Here is a 21,214-nt window from a genome sequence, read left to right on the forward strand (position 1 = left end):
GAAATTAGTATTTTCAATTGTTACGCCTAAAAAAGGGCGTTACTCCAATTTTTTTCTATTTTCTCATTGAAAACTTCACCAAGAGGTTACAAATAACTAAACAAACCAAATTTTGATGGTATATATCCTCTGATAATCAAGGCCAATGAAAATCCGTTTGAATTTTCCAGATTTCCTTAGAATTACTAGACTTATACAATCAAGAGGGCGTAACTTCAAAACGGGCCCTACGATTTTTTTAAATTTTGCCCAGACATGCAACTAAGCTATAGAAAACGACTGGTGAGCACAGATTTGAAGGAGATTTTTTCTGATAATAACGGTCATGGGAGAACCGTGTACAAAATGATCATCTCAGCATGATTTAGACTTTGAAATCAATAATAACAAATTATCTTTACGTCGTATCAAAATGTGGTCTTTGGCAAATTTGTAACTAAGAAGATTTCACTTAAGAAGAGTTTATTCACTTTGCCATGGATTTTTATGACGAGGAGCTAGAGGGCTGAACGCAAAAGGTTTGCCTTTTCCATAGTAATTTCCATATAAATTTCAAATGGCGTGCTCACAACTATTTTTTTTTAAATCATTTCAAATTCTGACAGAATGATTTTCATCATAATTGACATCGTTTAAGCATAGAAGAGCAAAAACTTCAAAATTTGCATCAGTCTAATAAACAATTGATAACTGTACTTCATGTGATTCAAATACACCCTTGCATTTCACAGAAATTCATGACCTCATAGCGGATTCCAACTTCATGGCAAAACAATTTTGGTTCCATCGGGTTTAGAATCTCTTTCCGTCGATTTCTTACCCGCACCTAATGTGTTATCTTATCAAATCGTAACGACACTAGACCAAGACCACAAACTCGTTCGCTTCGTACACACAACTTTATGCAATACCCTTGGCTAATAATAAACTGAGACTTCTTTTGTACACATTGCGCATGAGGGGGAATGATTATCGCCGACCATAGTCACGATTTCTCGGAAATGAAGAACCTTTTCCTCGAACTCGACAACTAACCCGAGTTACTCACTTCCGATTTGTTACAGGTTAAATCGTGAGACATCATGCGATCGACGCTTGTGTTACTCTCTGCCATCCTGTTTGGAGTGTTGGTCCCCAACCACGGACAGGAAAATGTTCAAACCCGGGTGGCTCCTTCCCTGCTGGAGTGCTACCAGAATCCGGACATCTTCGAACGCGACAATCGACTTCCGATGACGATGAACATGCTGATTGAGCTGATCCGGAAGGTGGAGGACGCTCCCGAGTTTAATCAGGACATGCGCCAGCTGTCCGTTTCTATGCTGCACAGGTTCCGTCAGGACGGCATTGTGAGGGCTCCCGGGGTGCAGAACATTCCCGGAGTGCTGCCGTTCAGCCCCATTGGGTTCCACTTTACCAAACATAGGATTCTGTTTTCGCGTCTTCTGCCGGGAAATGCTCAAACTTTCCCGAATGCCACGTTGACTCCGCTGGAGAGGGTAAGTAATATAATACACTGTGAAATGAATTAAACTTCCTCCAGCCAACATTCCTCATTGGTACCTTAGCAATATCTTCAATTTCTCAATAAAATAACTAACGGTTTACTAAGGTACTAAGTATACTGAAATTTGAAATATAAAATAGGTGCATATTCATACAGAAACTCTAGTAGACATTGCAAATCTACTTAAGTTTGCGTAGGTTTTTATGATTTTCATTCAATTTATCATTTTTTTTTTCAATTTGATTCCTTCAACGCAACTTATCGGCCATGTTTGCTGACAAATGTGAGAGCAACTACAAACAATTTTGAATAGATTGTTTTAGCACCTCCGTCAAAAACCAAGATTTTTTCGAATATTTCTGTCGAGAGACCCTCAATAATTTAAATTAATTTAAAAAAGTGGTTTCACAGATTTATGTAAAACATTGAAAGGAAGCATAATCTTTCAAGAATTTTCGAAGCGATCAAAATTTGATTTCATATTAAATTTTGACAAGATATCCTTCAGAAAATTCGTTAAACAACGAAAATATGAAATTGAACGGTTTATTGCCGACTTCAAAATATCAAAGTACGTTTAGTTTTTGAGATATTAACTGTTGACTGTTTTAGTCAACTTGCATGCAAGTTTTCCAGCTTGTATGGAAATTTATTCGCTTTATTTACAGCAGAATTTAAACTTCATGTGTATAACAATTATTATAAATATGTCGATGTCTCAGGTGCTTCACATAAAAACACTTTCTATCATTTGACAAGTGCGAATATTAGAAACAAGGAATTTGAAAAACTTCATTAGATTGAAACAGGCCTGCCCAACCTCTTCGGCGCTTTTTTTTCGACATAAATGGTTGGTGCGTTTTCAAAAATAGTCCCATATTAGAAATTTTTACCTCAAACGAATGCTTGATAGTATATCTAACTTATCGATTAGAAAAGTTTGAATCTGTATAAAGTATTTTACTAAATGCAAACTAAGGCAAAAGTCAGTCCGGTCCTAAGATATAAGATACATTTTAACTGCTCCTCATGATGGTAGGTTATTTGGCATGAAGTCGTTTGACATAAAGCCGTTTGGCATAATTTACGTTTCTAATGAATCTTTCTTATGACATCAGGCAACAAGAGTTAATTGATACAAAATGACACTTTATTCAACAATCATTCTTGAATAAACTATAGCATATAAGGAAAGTTATTGCCAATAGTATTTTATTATTCATCCAGAAATTACCGTTATTTGAAATATTAATTCTTCTTTTGAGTTTCGCTATTGGAATATTTTTTTGCACTGAAGATTTTGATATATTTAGCACAAATTTACCCTTCATTTAACACTCTATGTTTTTTCTCAATATGATGTAACCATAATCAAAGGTATAAAAACAGTTGATTTAAAATTTAAATTCACCTTCTTTTTTACATAAGCTATATTTTTTAGTTATTTTTTTGGTTTCCAACTGATAAAAGGGTGACAATCGATAACATTGATCTTCTCAAGTTATCAGCGAAAAGAGAAATCGATCACTGCAGTTACTTCGATGGATTTTGCTACTTTTTCCCGAATGTCATTTCACCGAACTCCACTTCCCAGAATATCCCGTTTCCCTGGAAAGCCCACTTCCTCAAAAAGTTTTTGGCACTCATGATATGTGTAACTTTATACATTTCAGGGTGGTGAACGAACTGGCCATCTAATATGCACCTTTCTTTATTTAAGTGGCAGTTCTTTCGAGTTTTACCATCCTTAGCAATTTTTCCAACATGTGTATAGCAGAGAATGACAGAATACCGCATTCTTGTGATTGATTATCGTTCTTTCTCGTTCACTATCCAGCCACTGAAGACTATTATAGCACCTACTTAAACTGCACCACTTTTCGGGGCAACGATTCATTCAGGGAAATGGCATTTGGGGAATAGTAGCACAATCATTTCGATGATTCTGAACGCAATTTTTGATGTCTTTTCGTTCTATGCAATAATATTTTGGCGTCCAATCTTCTACTAGTTTAATAACTAATTTTGCCTTTTATAAAAAATAGGCTTTTCTTTATATTCATACTGTTTTAAATTCTATAATGTAGTAAAGCTAAATGTTAACCATTTTTATATTTTGCTGTTTTATCAATTCTTGCAAGACCTGCTGTTAGAATGATAATTACTTAAGAACCTGCCATTATTCAACATATTTTTTTGCAAGCACGTGATCACGAGAAAAAAATGCTGGAAAAAGTATTATTTCAATCACAAATTTTCCGTTTTTTCGATAAAAGACGGTGTTTTGATGTGTATTTCCAAAATTAAAATTTATATTGAAACGTTCAAAAGTTTTTCCATAAATATTTTCTTTAAAAAAAGTGTTGTTCATTTGAGTTATGCTGTGAGAATATTTTTTGTGTTAGAGTCTTAAACATTTTAAACGATAAATAATCTGCGCTCGTATATAGGCTGTTTTCAAATTGTGCTGCAATAGTAGATCTTTGGATAAGAGCTTTAAATATTTTGCAAACAAATTTTCACTTCTTTTACCAAGTAATTTTCATCAAGTGTTACGTACATACTAGGACAGGGCTTGATCTGCCGCGAAATATTCTATGAGCTTCAACTGTGAACTTTTTTGCCAATTTACTATTTTCAAATACCTACAGTTGTGTTCAGAATAATAGTAGTGAAAGCCGATTTTCATACAAAATGCTCAACTTTGGCACGCTGTAACTTTGTTTTTATATGAGCAATCGGCATGAAATTTTGGCAGTGAACTACAAATATGCTCAAATTCATTATCACAAAATTTGTAAATTTTCACTTTACCGGCTAAAAAGTTAAGCACCAGGTGAAATCACTCAAAATAATAGTAGTTTTTCTTTTGTAAATTTATGTTCAGCAACAATTTAGTAAAAAATTGTATTGTCTATACATTGAGAGCTTGGGTGGAAATGGTTGAAACGATGTGTAAAGAAAAATTCTAAAACTCAAAATACAGCAGCTATTTAAATTATTAAAACTACTATTATTTTGAGCGATTTCACCTGGTGCTTAACTTTTTAGCCGGTAGTGTGAAAATTTTCATATTTTGTGATAATGAAATTGAGCATATTTGTAGTTCACTGCCAAAATTTCATGCCGATTGCTCATATGGAAACAAAGTTACAGCATGCCAAAGTTGAGCATTTTGTATGAAAATTGGCTTTCACTACTATTATTCTGAACACAACTGTATGTATATCACAACAAGCTCAAACATACTCTATGTTCTGCGATGCAGAGAATATTTTTTATTTCGAAAAGATCTTCCACCAGACTTGTCACGAGTTTTATTTAGTCATGCTCTCTAATGACACAACAATTTTTGACATTGATAGCTTGGAAAATCTTTGAACGAACGCCACGCTTGTTGAAAACCTATCAAAAATTCTTGATTTGGGCCACCACCGATTTGGTGATCGCGGTAAAAGCTTCGAAAATGCCGATATTCATTCTACGTCAATCGTTATGCCAAACGGATATTCTGCCAAACGACTTTATGTCAAACGGTTTTATGCAAACAACCTTATGCCAAACGGGGTACAATCGCTTCTTATAACTTTCATTTGAAGTAAAAAATAAGTTAAAGGTTGGGCAGGCCTGTTTTAAAAGCTTTTGTCCCACTGTTATTGAACTCGATGACAACATAATAAATTAAACATTTTGTTTCCAAATCCTCTCTCGTAAGGGAAAATGAACGAATAAAAAATATATTCAAAGCTTAAACTGATTATCAGCAGACTAAAAAAATCAACTAATTAATAGTATTTATGATTCGTTTTCATTTCCCTTATAAAAAAATAGGAAAACTCCTTCAGCCATGCCTTATGGATTTTCTTCGGAAAAGCCTCCAAAACTTTCTCCTGGAACCTCCGAGAGTTTATTCTGGGATACATCCGGAAGATTCGCTAGAAGTTCTTAAGGATGTTGTTCTAAGAGTTCCTCCGGGAGTTTCTCTAGCAGTTCCTCCAGGAAATACTCATTTCCTACAGAAGTTCCCCCCGGAAGTACCTTCAGCAGTTCTTCCAAGAGTTCTCCGGATGTTCCTCTAGAGGTTCCTCTAAGAGTTCCTCTAGAAATTCTTTATGGAGTTTCTACTGAATTTCTCCTGAGGCTCTCAACTGGAATTCTTCTTGCGTTTTCTATGGGGATTCCTCCGGAAATTTCATCGAGGATTCTTCCAGCAATTCTTATGGAAATTTCTCTCAACTTTTTTGAGAAACTCCTACAAGAATTGTTTTGGGAAATCTTCTTGAAATTTCTTCGGACATTGCTTTGAGGATTGTGCTAGAAACTTCACCATAAATTCTCCTAGCAATCTCTTCTAAAAAGAATCAATAGGAATGCCTCCAGTGATTTCTTTAGGAAATTTCCATTAGAAATTTCTGTAAGAATTCGTGGAAGAATTTATGGATGAATTTTTTGAATGAGTCTCTTGAGAATTCTTCCAATGGGAAATTCGTAAAGTTATTCTCTTAAGAGTTTCCTTAGGAATTTTCAGAGGGTTTATGGAGGAATCTTTACACAGCTCGCGAATCAAAAGGATTCGAAATTCGAATCATCAGCAGTTATTTCAAATTGATTGTTACAATACTTCTAGACGTAGAATATTGTACTACACCTCAATTCGATATCATTGAAAAAATCAAAAATATGGAGACACTTTCACGAATATACCATTGTGTAAAGTAAAGTGTGGTAAGAGTTTGTTTTTAATATTTGAAGCTCAATTCAAAAATAAAGTAATTGATGTCATGGTGGTTCGAATTTCAATCAAGCAGGGTACTTTCACAGTGAGAGTCTCACTCCAAATATTATTCAGCTTTTTACGCTCGCTAACTGCGAGGGGTGATTCGATTTTGACATTTCTTGCATACACATTTTGTAGCTCTTAGTAGGCAATGCTTTTAAATTGTTGATCAAGATGTCAATAATTTTCACTGCATTTGTTTTGGAGTTCATTTTTTTGTATTTCCAATAAACTAAATTAAAAATTATCATTGATTTGCAGAAGTTTCATTTCTTTTATACTATTTTAGGCACCTGGCACCGAGGGACCTGTCACTATACAAGAGGAAAAAATTACTACTGCTAACAGAAATGAATTGAAGCTTCAATTACGACATATAATATTTTGCACTCCTTTTTTGGCTCAACTATTCGGAACGAAGTCTAGATAGTTTCGATCGAGTTATGTTACCTTAAAAACCGTATATAAATCACATAAACATTTTAGAAAATGATGTTTAGCCAATGATCCAATGTGCAGTGTACGGAGATTGTCAGAATAAGAAGTCTAATGTATGCAAGAGAAAAATGATCTTTGATGTTCGAATATATTTTCTACGTCTATGTTGGCTATGTGCTACGCAATGTTTAACCAACATTGTACGGTTAGGGACTTACTGAAGGACTGTTCATGGCAGGATGCAGGAAGGTATAGAGGGCTCTTTTACTGGCTCATGATACGTCTCAATGAACGCATCAAAGTAAAATTTAGAGCACAAAAAAAGAAATAGTCACGGATGCACCGAAGGTTGTTAAATTTAGTAAAAATGTTTCACATTCTCTGTTGTACACTGCACAGGCACTAAATTCGTTCGACAGTGTGAAATAGTTAAACGTTAAGAAAAACAATCATTCCGGTACCATTCTCTTAGTTTCATCGATAGCATATTCGCAACATTCATACAAACAGCAATTATTGTACAGACACAATTGAACCAAAATCCTCTCACATGCTTTCACCAAACCTTAAATATGAGAATCATTAGTACATAATAATAGAAAAATAGATATAATTTTCGAACTTCTCGCAAATCCAGCTAACAATAACATCACAATATTTAATGTTACCTTGTCAACATGGAATTAATGATTCCTCGCAAAGGTTACTACGACCAAGCTATAAAATTCATAGTGTAGGCAAGAAATGTCAGAAGGGGGTGAATCAAAGTTTATAGCAAGCAAGCGTGAAAAGCTGGATATAATTAAATTGAAATTTGAGAAAACTATGGCTATTAGTTGTTTTTAGACGTGAAATTGTAAGTTTCGTCCAAATTTTCATGGCAAAAACAATCTTATTCGATTTTTATGTAAGAGCATTTGTAGCCAAAATGATGATTTTTTCAGCAAGAGTCGTATATTTATTCAACGAGGCTTTTGTGAGTTGGATAAATACGAAGAGTGCTGAAAAAATCAAGTTTTGCAACGAGTTCCATACAACATTCACATATTTCAAGAAAACCCACATGGGTAGAGATATGCGTAATTTTTCAATCAGTTAGGCTGTGGGATGACTGTCACAAATTTTCAAACTTCGATTGCTCATTCAATTTTCAAAGAATGATCAGGTAACACGCCGTATACAGTTTTCAGCCATATTATTAGTTAGTTAGTTAGTTAGATTTGTCTGTAAATATGTATACCTACACGAATCGCCCCATGAAGCTCTTGTCTGTTTTTATAGTTTTTGTAACTTACATATAGGAACGTATAGGAACGTTCTATTTTAACTCAGAATCCCTCACAGTCAACCAGTTCCTGATTCCGGTTACGGTTCCTGATACGGTTCGTTAAACGGATGCAGAATCCGAACCTAGTTGACTAAGTCATTAAGAAATTCAGAACAATTCTTGACAAATATTTGAAAGGGGCCCAAGAGGTCTTGAGCCTTTTTTTTTAGAAACGTTGCTGTTGGGCCCTTTTTAGCCCGCCCACGCAAATTAACACCACTATCAGAAAGTTTGGTGTTGGCTCTACCTGAGTGGTATTGATGAGCTTGATCGAGTTGAATTGAGCTCAACAGCGTCTTGCAAAGCCAATGTTTACCAATGCCGATGTGCCCTTTTGAAATGTTTGTCCAGAATTGAAGAAGTCATATAAATGCATTCAAAAGTCATTGTACAACACCTCAAAAAATAAAAAATATTAAGACACTTTCACGAATACGAACTTAAGCTTTAGGCACAAACATTTTCGTATTCTTAGGACCATTGTGTAAAGTAAAGTGTGGTGAAAGTTTGTTTTTAATGTTTGTAGCTCAATTCAAAAATAAAGTAATTGATGTCATGGTGGTGGAGTAAGAGTCGCACTCCAAATATTATTCAGCTTTTTACGCTCGCTATAAAACTGCGAGGAGTGATTCGATTTTGACATTTCTTGCCTACACATTTTATAGCTCTTAGTAGGCAATGTTTTTGAATTGTTGATCAAGATGTCAATAATTTTCACTGCATTTGTTTTGGAGTTCATTTTTTTGTATTTCTAATAAACTAAATTAAAAATTATCATTGATTTGCAGAAGCTTCATTTCTTTTATACTATTTTAGGCACCTGGCACCGAGGGACCTGTCACTTTACAAGAGGAAAAAATTACTACTGCTAACAGAAATGAATTGAAGCTTCAATTACGACATATAATATTTTACACTCCTTTTTTGGCTCAACTATTCGGAACGAAGTCTAGATAGTTTCGATCGAGTTATGTTACCTTGAAACCCGTTTACAAATCACATAAACTTTTTGGAAAATGATCTAATATGTAGTGTACAGAGATCGTCAGAAACAGAAGTCAAGAGACAAATGATCTTTGATGTTCGAATATTTTTCTACGTCTATGTTGGTTATGTACTACGCAGTGGCGCGGGAAGTGGGTAGGACAGGTAGGACATGTACTACGCACAAAAAGACGTGGGTAGGACACACAGAAGATTGTCCTACCCATGACTTCACAAACACAAAAAAATAACATCAGCAGAACGCTTGAAACATCAATTAAACTATTTACCAAACGTATTTATTCTTATGAAGAATGGTAGACACCTGGGAGGGAGAAACCGATACGAAATTTATGTACGTCAAGGTGAGCCGAGATTCTTCTGTCACAAACTGTCACTGTGAGCCCAGATCTAAAACAATGGACAAACATTATAAAAGCGCGTAATTGATTGAAACATATTTTTACATTTTATCAAATGTGACAAAAAATCGATTGAAAAGCTATTCATGCTTATTCAAAAGTAATGTCACAAAAGCACCTTTTATTCTAATCGAATATAAAGTATTCAAATACGCATCATTTTACTTTTTCCAATAAAAACGAAAATGAAATGCATAGAAAACTTTGGCCCTTTTTCCATGTTTGTCCAGAACGATCAAAGGAACACAAAAAATGAAAACTAGCGATTTTTATCAAGTCTGCCTTGATGTCGTTGGCAAGCTGGAGTTTTCTTGCAGTTCGAAATAATGTTGTGTCATATATCGGTTCCTCCCTCCCAGGTAGACACCTGGGGGTGCGGACTCGAAGATTTAGGTCGTTCAAATTGAACACAATCTTTTCCACGAGTGCTAACCATTGTTTGTTTGCTTGTCTCGCAGGAAACCACATTCAAAGTGCACTCTTAAAATGCTTCACACAAACCATCATTAATCCAAATCATGCAATAAACCAAATATATATAATTTATCAGAAAGTTTCTGATCGTACGTTAGTTACAACATTTTAGAAAAGTTGTAAAAGACTAGTGCATAATTATGACTGAGCAAAACATTTTTTTACGGTAGACGATCTTTGTGTTAAATAAATTGTATAACATTTTTTAGCGTGACGAAATCATTACCGAACATTTCTAGGCATACTCGAATCATTTGACGAAAATTTTGGGTTGACAACAGCCTGGCTGCTTGTTGATTTTCAATTCGCATCCCCTAGGTAGACACTATAAGGTTTTTCATGGTTTATCATGCCTAGTAAAGCGTGACATAATTTGAACACGACCTTCAAAAGTTCAGGCGCGTTTGTAGAACATTTTAAAATATCTATAGTGGAAATCCTAAGAAACTAAGTGTAAGATAATCATATTTTTAAATATGAATGGTAACAAAATTTGATCCAATGAATAATCTCAGATATAAATCTGGTAGTAGGTCTCGTTTTAGAGACTTGGTCTCTATTTCAATAAAAGTCTCTATTTTCAATGGAACGTCTCTAAAGTATCTATTTCGACTAAAATGGTCTAAAGTCTCTTTTTTCTTTATTCTGCTTGCATTGAATCCTGATGAAATATTGTACATGCTTTAAAGAAATCTTCAGATGTTATGACGGTTTCAACAGGCTCTTAAAGAATTTCGACTGAGATTCCCCGAGGAAAAGCTTCAGGAATTATCATAGTGATATTGTTTAGAATACTTTCATGGTCTCCTCCAGGTTTCTTCTAGAGGTTCCTCTACCAATTCTCCCATAAATTCTGCCAGCGATTTTTCAACGGATGCTTAGAAGAGTTTCTCCAGAATTTGCTCCACGTAACCCTTGAGAATTGGATCCTAAAATGTTTAATTAAATCTTGTTTTTATTTAATGACGCGAAAGAGCATGTTACTGCAACTATTTTAGCAATTTTTCCCGCTAAACTAACGGCTACATCATATTTAAACTTTAATTTAAAAATTGTGTCCATAAATGAACCTTGACACTTTTGATCATGTTTGACGTTCGCTTAATCGATAAAAACACCACAGGGCTTTTAGTTTTAACACTGGGGTTGTTCCTATCTGACATTTCGGAAGGGACACGGAAAACAAAATACACCCAAAATTTGAGTTTAAGCCAACGAGTGTGACAAAATCTAGAAAAAATGTTTTTTGGACTTAAACAAATTAAATACTTTAAAAATTGAGTAAACATGTGTTTTTGGCCTAAACTTAAGCGTTTGGCACTAAAATTGGGACAGGCCTTTAGGACCCTTTTCAAAAGCACCTATTACCAGTAATTTCCTTGGCTATTACTTTGATTTTTTTTCCAATACTATCCTAGAATTGAGATATTTTTTCACCAACCGTATAGTACAGTTGTAACTCTAGGATATCTTCCAAAGGTTTCTACAGAATGTGTTCCAAGGAAATCCACAATGGTTTATTCCAGAATGTTTGAGAAAAATAGCTTAAGGTTTCTTTCAAGAAATCATGCAAGAATTCCTCCAGCTGTTCATTTGGATTCCTTTAAGAATTCCTCCACGATTCCTCCCAGAAATCCCAAATTTCTTAAGGTGTTCTTCGAATAAATCTATTTTTTTTAAGAATTTTTTTTAGCATTTCATACCAGTATTAGTTTTGCAATTTTACCAAATATTTTCAAATAATTTCCTAAAAAAATCCCATGCTATCTTCAAAAGTTTTTTTTTTAAGTTTTCACATCAGTTTAAACTACAGAAATTTCTCCAATTATTCCTTCACAACTTTCTATAGAGATTTTTCTGACGTTTTTCGAGATATTTCTTTAGAAAATCCGGTGAACTGAGATTCGAATGATTTTTTTCGATTATGTTAGAAAATTATTATCTAGGAAATCTTCTAAAACTTCCTTAAAAGTCCAGTAGTAATTTCAGAGATCTTTGTACATTAAGAGTTACTTCAAAACTGGCCATAGTTTCATCAGAGGTTACTCTAGGATACATAAGTTCTTAGAGATTTCCTCAAGTAAGTCTTGGTAGTTTTGTTTTCCAGGAATCCTTCCAGGAACGTCTCCAGGGAAATGCCAAGGATTTTTTTTTTCTGAAAACTAAATCCATGAGGCATTTCTACAAAAAAATTTAGAGTTACCTCTGACAAAACTATGGGTAAGTTTTGAAGTCCCCCTAATGAACAAGGATCTCTGAAATAACTCCTGGGCTTTTGAGGAAGTTTTAGAAGATTTCCTAGACAGAACCGTAGCGTTGCCTCATGGCGCCCTTGGCGAACCATCATTTGAGCGCCCCCTATTCAAAGTCAAAGTCAAAACTTATCTCTATTTTGTTACTTTTTAGTTACTATGTGTTACTAACTCAGAAATTCATTTGGTATTTAAATTTTAATAATAAGAATAATAGAAGAAAAGAACTACACTAGAAAACTAAAGAAATTAACACTAAGAAAAAACTTCAAAAAACTTCAATCCAAAATTAAAAAAAAACTAATTAATAAGCAAATTTTTACAAACTATTTACACTTCAGCCCTCTCAGGGTCTATCCGGGAGAATCACTACTGGGGCGAACTCACTTCCCAAACTTGTATCGCTAATTCAATTTGCACAATTTAAGAGGTGGCGGAAAGAGATTTGCTCGTAAAATAATTATAAACTAACACTAAAATTCAATTTTAATTCACCGATTAGTTTTATTTAATATTAATATGGGGATTTCAAAGGGTTAGGAATGGGATAATTAGCACCTGATTTTCAAAGGAATGCAACGGTTGCTGGCAAACCTGGGAACCTCGATTTTCAGGTTTCGTCCTTGTGCCAGTCGACGTAGACGTTGCTTCTACTCCGTGTAGTCCGGGCTGCACCAGAGGGTCGTGTCTCACGCAGGGTTGTCTTTCCCCTCGTCCGGGTTAAAGAGACCGGGAACGCACTAATCTCCGGATGGTACCGTGTGGGACCGAAATCCGTACACCTAAGCACGAAGCCAAATAAAAGCCTATGATTAAAATATGTGGGTTTGTATAGAGAATCGATCAGCCTTGTTTCTGTTACCTTAACATTTTTTTAGATGTAAATAATCACATCAAGATCTAAAAGTTGAGTAGAAATCATTAAAAAATAGGAATTAAAATGACTTCCCTTGAATCGAAATCCGTACACCTGAAAAAGGTTGAATCAAAATCCGTACACCTGTGATTCGAAATCCGTACAGCTACTTAAAATTCAAAACCTGGATGCTTAAAATGGCATTTTTATCCATTTCTCTCTATTACTGGCATTACGTACCAAATTGGACAACGCCTCATTTTCAGCTTTGTGTTCTAAGAGCACTTTAATAGTTCGTAATTCTTCGCCAAATAGCATATTTTGCATTAGTATATCGTATACCGTCGATGGGGGCGACAATGGGTCTAGGGGGTGAGATTGGGTCAAAACGGAAAAATATGTTTTATGAAATATTTCAGCTAATAACGTTGATATTACTCAAATTAATAATTCACATGTTAGGAAACATATTATTACACATAATTCATCACAATATACATTCTTAGAAATAGTAGTTTTTGTTTACTATATCAATAAACTTGTATGTTGAAACTAGATAAAATTTACAACATTTAATTTCTCCTGTGCAAAGTACCACGCATGAACTTTAACCTCTATCGTTATATTAGTAGAAGGTTGGAAGTCTTTTCATTGCACTTCACACGTATTTTCCGGAATCTAATTGATTTTTCCACAAAAATTTCATTTTTTTCGGTACGGTGTCCAAAACATTAGAAATGGGGGTGAGATTGGGTCAAGCAAGAACGATAGTAAATGAAATTGCAAGCCCACTTTTTCGACATTATACGGTGCCGGGTGTTCTCTTTTTTCATTAACCCTTCAGTCGTCGCGCGGTTTGCCACCGTCAGAACCACCACGCTGATGCTGTGTACGATTAGCGAGGTTTTTTCACCACTGTTGTACAAAGTACAACAGCGCGACGACTGAAGTGTTAAGATGTGTTTATTCTTTTTAAATACAGCATATCTGTAATATTAAACAAGTCTACTTGAGGATTCCTTGCATTGAATAACAATGCAACGCATTTTGACAACTTCCCAAACCAGCAAATGTGTTTCGTGCGCAGCAACATCGTAAAATTTTATCAAATGAATTGTTTTTTTTTTTAATTCAATTATTTATCAGTGTTTTCATATTACAGAAACTTCTCACAGAAGTACAAATGAGTTGGATCGCTGAAATACCGGGATAATGACGTCAACATTTGCCAAACATGTATCGATCGTGGAATGACGCACCGAAATTTCAATATTTTCGAAGATTTAAAATAATCGCTGTTCCAGTACGCCTTTGGGGAAACTGAATAGGCTTTATGGTAATGGGGATGATACTTTGAAGACAATTTTAGGGAAATAAGAAGAAAATTATTGTAAACTCTACGATAAATTCTGGGTTTACATATTTTTCTCATAGCTTTTCAATTTTTTGGTATAATCGTTCTTTTAAGTGGGTTTATCATACTTGTGAAACATCTTAGATATTTTTTCGTCTTGTTTGCATCGTATTCCATCAATATTTTTCAGCTGTGAATGGTTTTGCAATCATATTCTCAAAAACAAGTTTTTTCAATTACAGTGACCCAATGTCACCCCCTCTATGGGGTGAGATTGGGTCATTTTTCATTCACTTGTGGTGCCGCTGTGAATAAATATTTTTCTTTAATTTTCGGGACATTTGTTAATGTAACATCAAAGTACATACACACCAAATTTGATGTTTATTGGAGTTAATTTGCGATAGTTATTCCATAAATAAATCGTACGTATCCCTTTTTGACCCATTGTCACCCCCAACGACGGTACTGTGAATTGTATGTGAATAACAGCAGTGAATATAGAATATTTTGAAAATAATAATTACCAGAGCAAGTTAAAGTAGAGGATCTATGTGTATACATGCAAGGAGATTTCGACTGATGTGGGAGAATTGGAGCTACTAGTTTCGGTTTTTTTTTACTTATGAACATACACACTAAACCCATTAAACAATATTTTGATTACCTGAAGTGTTCAGTATACCAAAATACTGAATATCGATTGCAAGTTCAAGAAATTCAGGAAATCAATATTGATAATCAGCATATTTTGCTCAAAAAATTAAGCAAGGCAAAATTACAAAAATAAAACTGCAGAATTCAAGGTGAATATTGTGTATTATATCATGGGAGTGTAATTGAAGCGATTTTATTATTGAATCATTATGAAAAATGCAAATGGTTTTCGTTTATTATCGAATGAATAATCCTATAATCTACCAATGTGAGATATGTTCACTTGACTAGTTGGAATTAAATTAAAGATATAGTGACAAACATGACATCCCGTCACATCATACAAATCAATAAATTAATTAGTTATTGGGCCACATTCAGCGTTGAGGCAATTTGATTTTTTTATTCGTAATTCGGCCAAACGGCTTTCGGCCAAACGACCCCTTCGGCCAGATGGCATTCAACCAAATGGCGTTCGGCTAAACGGCAGTCGGCCAAACGGAATTAGGCCAAATGGCGGACACCTTCTTAAAGAATGAAACTCGTTAGAAATTTCTTTGAAAATATCAATCAGAATTCCATAAGAAATAGTTTGGCCAGTATTCTGTCAGAATGACACCAAGTATTATGTTGAAATCTATAAATATATCGAAGATTTTGTGTGCCAACTAGGGTGACTAGAATATGGTATTTCGGCAGCTTTATTCTTTGCATCATGGAAAGTTCTTAAAAGCGACTGGGCTCATAATTCATACAAAATGTTACATGCAAAAACCATTCACTGCAAAAATAAACTAGTTTCCCTATGTCACGGAATGTGTAAAACTCCTGTTTATAATTCTGTGAAGCATCTATTAAGCATTCTGAAGCAGTCCTTTCAAATAGTTTGTAATAATATTGCTGAAGATAATATAAGAACTGTGTCAAGATTTTACAACAACAGTACCTATGTACAAACATTTTTTTCCCAGAATTCCCTTCTAAGATTTGAATAGAATCAGATTCAAGATTCTTTGAGTATATGTTTTAGAAATTTTATAAGAAATCCAGTTTATGCTGCAGTAAAATGTGATCGCGAACTTCTCTGAAGAGCTACAGCTTTCCTTCAAATTTATTACAATTATAATTTTACTTAGCAAATAGTTCAATAGACATGGGAGTGGAGGCATATTTTTAACGCTTATAACATTTTTTAAATAATAAAAAAAAACCTGAAATGCTATTAGCATATATTGTTAAAACAACAAGAATATCTTCAATTTGCCATCGTAAAGTCAACGAAAACCCTTTGAAAATGGAACATTTATTAGATATGTTTCTTCCAAAATTTTGACAAGTGCATCACGCATTTCGGCGCCCCCTGGAGACTGGCGCCCTTGGCGGGTGCCAACCTGGCCAACCGCACGCTACGGCACTGTTCCTAGATAACAATTTTCTAAGACAAACGAAAAAAATTCATTCGAAATTCGTAACAGTATTTTACAGGAAATATTTCGAAAAACATCAGGTGAAATCTGTATAGAAATTTGTGTAGGAATTATTGGAAAAATTGCTGTAGTATAAACTTGTGTGAAAATTTGAAAAACACTTTTGAAGATTGCATGGAAAATTTTAGAGACCCTTTTTGAAAATCTTTGGTTAAACTGCAGGAGTAATACTTGTATGAAATGCTAAAAAAAATCCTAGAAAAAATAGATTTGTTCGAAGAAAACTTAAAGAAATTTGGAATTTCTGGGAGGAAATATGGAAATTTTTAATTTCTCGGGCTAAAATGTTTCTTAGTTACACTGTGCACAAAATATTTGCCAAAATTTGTCCTACCCATGGTTCCGAACGTGGACGCGCCTCTGGTACTACGCAATGTATAACCAACATTGTACGGGCACAGGCACTAAATTCGTTCGACAGTGTGAAATAGTTAAACGTTAAGTAAAACAATCATTCCGGTACCATTTTCTTAGTTTCGTCGATAGCATATTCGCAACATTCATACAAACAGCGATCATTGTACAGACACAATTGAACCAAAATCCTCTCACATGCTTTCACCAAACCTTAAATATGAGAATCATTAGTACATAATTATAGAAAAATAGAAATAATTTTCGAACTTCTCGCAAATCCAGCTAACAATAACATCACAATATTTAATGTTACCTTGTCAATATGGAATTAATGATTCCTCGCAAAGGTTCCTACGACCCAGCTATAAAATTCATAGTGTAGGCAAGAAATGTCAGTAGGGGACGGACCTGGTGTAGGGGTTAGAACACACGCCTCTCACGCCGAGGACCTGGGATCGAATCCCATCCCCGAGATAGTCACTGAAAAATTTCAGTGTCGACTTCCTTCGGAAGGGAAGTAAAGTCGTTGGTCCCGAGATGAACTAGCCCAGGGCAAAAAATCTCGTTAATAAAGATAGAAAAAAAAAAGAAATGTCAGAAGGGGGTGAATCAAAGTTTATAGCAAGCAAGCGTGAAAAGCTGGATATTATTAAATTGAAATTTGAGAAAACTATGGCTATTAGTTGTTTTTAGATGTGAAATTGTAATTTTCGGCCAAATTTTCATGGCAAAAACAATCTTATTCGATTTTTATGTAAGAGCGTTTGTAGCCAAAATGATGATTTTTTCAGCAAGAGTCGTATATATATTCAACGAGGCTTTTGTGAATTGGATAAATACGAAGAGTGCCGAAAAAATCAAGTTTTGCAACGATTTGCATACAACATTCACATATTTCAAGAAAACCCACATGCGTAGAGATATGCGTAATTTTTCAATCAGTTTGGCTGTGGGATGACTGTCACAAAATTTCAAACTTCGATTGCTCATTCAATTTTCAAAGAATGATCAGGTAACACGCCGTATACAGTCTTCAGCCATATTATTAGTTATGCGTGTGCTGATTTGTCTGTAAATATGTATACACGAATCGCCCCATGAAGCTCTTGTCTGTTTTTGTTGTTTTTGTAACTTACATATTCCTACGTTCTATTTCAACTAAGAATCCCTCACAGTCAACCAGTTCCTGATTCTACATACGAATCTACGATTCGAATCCGACTCAATTCGGTTCGTCAAACGGATGCAGAATCCGAACCTAGTTGACTAAGTCATTAAGAAATTCAGAGCAATTGAATAAATGTCATATGGATGCAATCAAACGTCATTTTGATAGCTCCCAAAACAATACTGAAAAGTGCTACTTTTCGATTCTTATATTATTCCTGAAAAATAGCACTTTCCACCACTGTTTCTTTCGGTAGAAAAAGTACATCGTTATGTTGTCCAATCTCTTGATAAAAAGAAGGCTGATTTGCAACGGAAATGCAAAAAGATACTTTGAGATGTATTAGATTTTGCATAAGTGCTTGGAAACTAATTTTGGCCCATAGTGGGGCAAAAATTCCAATCAATGGGACAAAACATGGAGCCATTTATTATTTCATGGACAAAATTGAAAATTGCCTCTACATGTTATCTTTAAATTTATCTAAATTTGCCTGATTGTGCGAAAAAAGTCACTATTATTCAAAGTTAATTTAGCGAAAAACTTTTTTTTTGTATAATTCAACTAATTCTTGTGTTGTCATGACATGAAATAATAGTGTAATAAATCGAATTATCACCAGAAAGCACAAGATTTGAGTTTTATTGAAAGCTGCATACGTTAAATAGACATTTTGATTTCAGTTCACATGTAAATATAATAGTTCTTAATTACCTCCGGTTTTTTTTTTCGGGATAAGTGGGACCTATCAAAACAAACATAGGAATCAAATAATTATCAACAAGTTTCAATCACTATCGTACGTTTGAATATTACCAGAAGGGATTCTTCACTTATTACCATTTAAAAAAAGGTTAAATCAGGCATTTCTTCATACGATTATTTTTTAAAATGCAATTTAATAAATTAACAGAAATATTGTTGAAACTTTAAGTAAATTGCAAAGATCAATACTTTTCATGTTCAATCAAATAAAAGTTTAATTTTTTTCCATTAACGAAGAGTTGGTAATTTCATCCAATAAGCAATTCTCTGCAAAACATGACAGCAATATGCCCTGGAATTTTATTTTTGCCTTACAATTGCTCCAGTGTTTAAATCTAATTCTTATTTAGTCACTCATAGAACTGGAGTTTGGACCATCTCATAGTCTTCTTAACGCTTTTCATAGAGAATTTTTTTTAGAAAAGCTTCAGTATGATGTGACAAGAAACGAACATTTTTAACAATCACGTTTCATTCGTGCAAACATCAACAAATGACTAAGCCGTTGGATTTGAAAAATATATTTGTTTTTGCAAATTATATTGAATGATTTGTGTGAACTGCCATTTTTTAGGTCCCACTTGCCCCGGGGTAGCGGGATTTGGGGCAAGTGTGCCACCTTAAGCAAATTGTTCTCTAACTTTGTCTAAATCTTAAAAAACTCGCCAATTCAGCCTCACGATGTTAGTTTCACATCTTTTCATAAGCACTGTGCCATTTAAAAAGAAAATAGTTTCAAAAAGTATTAGTTTTGGAGCTCCTTAAATATCATCCAAAATACCCTGGTTTTCAACACTATGGGGCAAGTGTGCCACCCTTATGGGGCAAGACGGCCATCGAATGAACATTCATGTAATTCTACTTGTAATGAAATTTTCATTATTTCCTGTTAATATTGCTAACAAAGCAGAGCCTAATTGACAATTTAAAAAAAAAATTAGGTTTACCGTCATGAGGGGATGCTTTATAACAAGGTTCATCACATGTGGAACTCTCTACTAGTCAATTCGAATAACTAAAATCGTTTTTTTTTGTCTCCATTCAATGCGATATATGAATTACTCTTTCATTTTGGAGGATCTGTATAATATTACACTAGATCACCACTAAATAGAGGTAAAATATTGATGAAAATAAGTAAAATAGTTCTTAAAACGCCTAAAACCATGTTATTATCGAATATTTGGAGAAAAAAATCATTGTGGGAGCTAAAATGTTCGCTATTCCTTTTCTATACTTCAAAAACCACTACTGGTGCCTCATTTTGGTTCATTATCATGATTTTGTTGATGATGTTTACATTTTTATGAATTTCACCCCAACCATTTTTGTTTACCAAATAGGTGGCACACTTGCCCCAAAAAGTATAGATTTCAACCAAAATGGATTTTGTATGTAAAACTAAATATTTTTTTCGTTCAAATGCCACAATTACTTACACATTTGTATAGCTTCACAATGTACAGTACGTTTGAAAAATTCGTTATTAATTTACCTCTCACCATGCTATTTAGAAACAACGAAATCTTATAAAAAATCACTGAAATTTTATGGTTTTCACAAAAGTCGATGTAAATACGTGAAAAATAGAGCAATTTGCGTCATATTTTGACCATTGTATTATGGACTATAAGGAAACATATTGTTAAGCTCAAATAAAAAATATAGTTTGTAGTTTTTACAAAAATCAGGGGTGGCACACTTGCCCCTATGGCACACTTGCCCCAAATTCCGCTACCTTATAAAACTGTTATAACTAACACTGCACTGATACTGCTGCAAAATTGGTGCTATACGTCCACTAACCCAAGCAAACTTGTTAACTGTAAAAATCTATGAATTAAAATTGTTATCCGTCAACCATTCTATCTCTGCCCAAAATCGAATGCCGTAATCCGGGGGCAAATTGATCACTGGGGTGAATTTGATCAGGTCAGTACCAAGTAGCATTTCCTTCCAAGGGTGCCTAATGTTTCGTTTTCATCACTGACATTCAAACAGAATTGAAATCATTTTATTTTGTGTGGGGAAAGACTGAAGACAAACCGCCCAGTAAACACACGATTGTATATGATAGGATATAAGAGTACAAAAGTGGATGCGATATACGTACATTATGCATACAGCCTGGTGTCAGAAAAGCCTACTACAACTGAATGTAAAAAATGTAACCTGATATCTTTTAACAGGAAAAGAGACATTCCCAATGTAACAATAACTTTAGGCAATCAAAATGTTGAAAAATGTAATAGAATCAGAGACTTAGGCATAATTTTAGACTCAAAACTTACTTTCATTGATCACTATAACACTATGATAAATAAAGCTAATAATATGTTAGGCTTCATTAAACGCTTCGCTTATAACTTCAATGATCCATACACAATAA

The 21,214-nt window shown here is 34.3% G+C and overlaps 1 protein-coding gene across 1 annotated transcript in view; it reads left to right on the forward strand.

The window, feature by feature from the left end:
- The window catches only part of LOC5574953, a 40,267-nt gene that overhangs the window by 12,117 nt on the left and 6,936 nt on the right, over nucleotides 1-21,214 (forward strand). Inside the window, exon 2 of the mRNA XM_001655373.2 lies at nucleotides 1,065-1,499. Coding sequence (XP_001655423.2) covers nucleotides 1,083-1,499 — 417 coding nt within the window. The 5' untranslated portion in view covers nucleotides 1,065-1,082. The remainder of the gene's footprint in view (nucleotides 1-1,064; nucleotides 1,500-21,214) is intronic.

Source organism: Aedes aegypti, chromosome 3 (assembly GCF_002204515.2).
Source record: "Aedes aegypti strain LVP_AGWG chromosome 3, AaegL5.0 Primary Assembly, whole genome shotgun sequence".
NCBI classification, from domain to species: Eukaryota; Metazoa; Arthropoda; class Insecta; order Diptera; family Culicidae; genus Aedes; species Aedes aegypti.